At 65.1% G+C, this 3870-nt stretch overlaps 2 protein-coding genes across 2 annotated transcripts; one reads left to right on the top strand and one right to left on the bottom strand.

Moving 5' to 3' along the window:
• Positions 1–219: 219 nt before the first annotated feature.
• AMSG_11501 (TC10/CDC42 GTPase-activating protein) lies at positions 220–2980 on the top strand (the record flags this gene model as incomplete). Its single annotated transcript, XM_013897176.1, has 2 exons — positions 220–2885; positions 2938–2980. 2 exons carry the CDS (start codon positions 220–222, stop codon positions 2978–2980), a joined length of 2709 nt encoding a protein of 902 aa, XP_013752630.1.
• A 71-nt stretch (positions 2981–3051) lies between these two features.
• AMSG_11500 (uncharacterized protein) lies at positions 3052–3635 on the bottom strand (the record flags this gene model as incomplete). The annotated part of the gene is made up of 1 exon (XM_013897175.1): positions 3052–3635. A coding segment is annotated over one exon (565 nt), but the record flags the coding sequence as incomplete, so codon positions are not given.
• Positions 3636–3870: the final 235 nt, after the last annotated feature.

Raw genomic sequence — 3870 nt, 5'->3', positions numbered from 1 at the left:
CCGCCACCGAAAAAGGGTGGGCCACACCCCTCGCACGTGCCGAGGACATTTACAAGAAAAAAATTACGGTCCTCCCCCCCCCCCCCCTCCTCCTCCTCCTCCTCTCCATTGGTTCCACTTCTTCGTCCTCTGTGCCCTCTTCCGCCCTCTCTCCTCACCCTCACCCACACCGTCACCCTCACCCACTCCTCGTCAGCCGCCCGCCCCACTCCTCCCGCAATGTCGCGGCAGCCAACCCGCCCGCGACTGAACACGGGAGCGTTTGGTGATGCCGACACTGACGAAGCTGTTCTCGCTCATGTTCGGGCGAGCATGGCTGGCGAGGCAACGGCAAGTCTGGGCAAGCAGCAGTCACCCGGCTCCGCAGACGGCGACGACAAGCGGGATCCGCCTCACCAGACAAGCCATTCTCGGCCAATCAAGGCGAGTCGGGCGCGGCCGATGGCGGTCTCTGTCCACTCGCCAGGCATCGGCTCGCCGCGGCCCAATCCGATGTTCACACCCACCATGGGCTCCGGCCTCTCCACCTCGCCCGACTGGCCCTCGCCCACTGCCGATCTGCCGACGGGCGCACCTGGCTCGGGCCTTGCCTCGCCACCGCTGTACGGCTCGCCGCCTCTGGTCCATCTACGCGAGGAGTCGACCAAGCCTGACTCGCCAAGCTCGGCCCTGGCACGGTCAGCGATGGCGGCAAGGGATGCGGAGATCCGCGGGGCCCAGGCCAAGCGCATCACCGAGCTCGAGGCTGCGCTCGCTGACCTGCGCTCCCTCGCCGACTCGATCCCCATCAAGAACGCGCGAATTGCCAAGCTGGAGATCGAAAATGCAGAGCTGAAGACTAAGGTCGAGCAGCTGGAGCGGACACTGCTACTGATGTCGGCCTTTGATGGGGCGTCAGACCCGCTGCTGGTGCCCTCGGCTGCTGCAAGGTCTTCAGCCTCGTCGGGCGCGCACTCTCTGGCAGTCGCGTCGCCGCTGACGACCCTGGAGAACGCACCGGCGCTGCTCTCGCCGTCAGCGCCAGAGTTTCCCAACACTGACCACGATATGAGCTCGAACGCGCCATGTGCCGACAACGAATTGGACCCGCTACCGTCCTTTGTTCAGCTCCCTTCATCACCTCCTGGCACACTCGAGTTGGCGTCGCCGCGGTCGACCACTGCCTCGGCCCCGCCGTCTCCGCGGACCGATACCTATGATCCCCCGCCATCGCCGCGATCGCTGGTGGGCAGTAGCGCGGTCTCGCCACGGACCGGCGACGCGGAGCCCGAGCCCGAGCTCGAGCCCGAGCCCGAGCCCGAGCCCGAGCCCGAGCCCGAGCCTGAGCCGCGAACTGTGCACGAGCTCACGGTTTGCCTTGTCGGGATGGAGCAATGTGGCAAGACGAGCCTCGCCGAGACCTTTGCCTACGGCGAGTTTCCTGCAGTGGCCGAGCCTACCATCGAAGATATCATGTTTGCCAGCCGGGCAGTCGGAGCGCGCGAAGAGTGGAAGCTGCGCCTTATCGACATGTCGGGCGACTATCTGGCGTACGGTGCGCTATGGGAGCAGCACATTGCCAGCGCCGATGCGTTTGTTCTTGTCTTTGCGCTCGACTCGCTCGACTCATTTCGGATGATCTCGGTTTATCGGCGGCTCATCATCGAGATGACCGGTGATCCCGCGCCGCTGATGGTGCTTGTGGGGACAAAGAGTGAGTGCACGCCTCATGCAGTCCCGCACATCGAGCCGTCAGCCGAGGCATTTCTGTACAACATCCCATATCATGCGGTGTCGGCCGCGCAAGGGCTCCACGTCAACGAGCCGTTTGTTGACCTCGCTCAGCTGGCGTCCAAAGCGCTGGCCTCGTCGCGGCTGCTGTCGGCGGCGTCGCGTGCTGCGCGCAAGGTCGGTTCGGCGGCGGCCGCCGCGTCGCGTTCGGCCGGTCGCAGTTCGATCCGCGAGGGTGCAGCCCTGGTCCGCCTTCGTGTTGGCGTCACTCGCAAGCGCAAGTGGGTTCCGGCCTTTCTCGTCCTCACCACTTCGACGATTGCTTACTACAAGAATGAGACCAAGCGAGTCGAGGGCAAGAAGCCGCTTGGTGAAGTCGCGGTGGTCGACACCGTCCCGCTAACTGTCATGAGCCTCGAGGACGAGACGGACCTGGCGGCATACTACTCGACAGCTGGCGATCTCGGCGACGTCGACCTTACTGTCATGGACCCGTCCGACGACGATCACGTGCCGCCGCTGCCAGACGTCGTCGACGACGCCATCGACGAGGACGAGCACGTTGTCCGCATCGTCTACGCCAAGGGCGGACGGAGCTCAAAGCAGAACAAGCTCAAATTGGCGTTCCCATCGCGAGTTGTCAAAGACGCGTGGATTTCAGACGTGGCGGCTGCTCAGGCCCTGACCCGATGCATCGGCGTCGGGCTCGACTTGCTCTTGGCGCGATACCCTCGTGACGCGGGTGGCAACGTCCAGCTCGTTCCGCTGGTTGTCCGCCGTGTGGCACAATTTCTCGAGGATTCCAAAGTCAAGCGAATGCGGGTCATCGGCCTCTACCGCAAGACCGCCCCGCGTGCCAAGGTGCTCGAGCTCGCACTGCGGCTCGACGCCCAGACATGCGACTTGCACGAGCTTGTTCACGAAGACCCACATGCCATTGCATCTGTGCTCAAGCTTTTCTTACTCGAGCTTCCGGAGCCGCTGCTGACCTGGCGGCTCTACCCGGATCTCATCGAGGTCATGGCGGCGCACTCGCCGCAAGCGCCTGCGGCGACGGCGTGTGCGCTGCGACAGGTGCTGGCGCAGCTGCCACCAGGAAACGCCGCGACCTTTAGGTTTGTCATGGACCACTTTGCGGCCATCTGCTCCGAGTCGGATCACAACATGATGATTTCGTCTAACATGGCCATCATCTTTGGCCCTGCACTGCTGCGAGCACAGGAGGAGGTCTGGCACCGCACCGCCGGCGCTGCGCCTGCTGCATCGATGATCGAGCATCTGCGCCATCAGCACGCCATCGTCCACTTTGTGCTCCAACACATGGACGAGGTGTTTGGCTAGTCTGGCTTCCGCGTAGAGTTTACTCGGCCGGGTACGCGATCTCGGCCTCGGTCACGGTTGCCCCGGTCCCGTAGTCGACATAAAGAACGTCAAAGGTGCCGTTGCCGTGGACGGCTGTGATCGACGCGTTGTAGTACTGGCCGTCGTCGGCGTAAATGGCAACAACGGCATCGCCGACGCTCCAGCTTGCCGGGGCAGCCGCAGCAGCGTCGTCAAGCGGTGTGCCGTACTCGTCCACCGGCACGCCCTCGGCGTTAACCAGGTTGCCAGCCTCGTCGTAGAACAGCATCGGTCCCTCGGTGTCGGCGTCGGCAGGTGCCTCGGCCGCCGCAGAAGCAGCATCAGCAAGCGGCGTTCCGTACTCGTCGACAGGCACGCCGTCGGCGTTAACCAGGTTGCCGGCCTCATCGTAGTAGAGCATTGGTGCCTCCTCGCCCTGGCCCTCGAGACGAGTCCCAAACTCGTCGACAAGGAATCCCTCGGCATCGACAAGGTTCCCGGCCTCGTCGTAGTACAGCATCGGCGTCTCCTCCGCCGCGGGTTCGGGTTGCGGCGACGGCTGCGGCGACGGCTGCGGCGACGGCTGCGGCGACGGCTGCGGCGAGGGAGTAGGTGATGGCACGGTAACGGGCGGCGAAGGCGCCGGCTTGGGTGCAGCCGCAGGCGGAGGCGATGGGGCGGCGGTAGGAGGACCGCCGGAAGGGGGACCGGGCACGCCGGCAGGCGGACCACCAGGAGGCGGGCCAGGCACACCAGCAGGCGGACCACCAGGAGGCGCGCCAGGCACACCAGCAGGCGGACCACCAGGAGGCGGGCCGG

Source organism: Thecamonas trahens, assembly GCF_000142905.1.
Source record: "Thecamonas trahens ATCC 50062 unplaced genomic scaffold supercont1.93, whole genome shotgun sequence".
Lineage (NCBI taxonomy): Eukaryota > Apusomonadida > Apusomonadidae > Thecamonas > Thecamonas trahens.
Note: the sequence above shows the minus strand (reverse complement) of the source record. Positions and strands in the feature narration are given on the sequence as shown.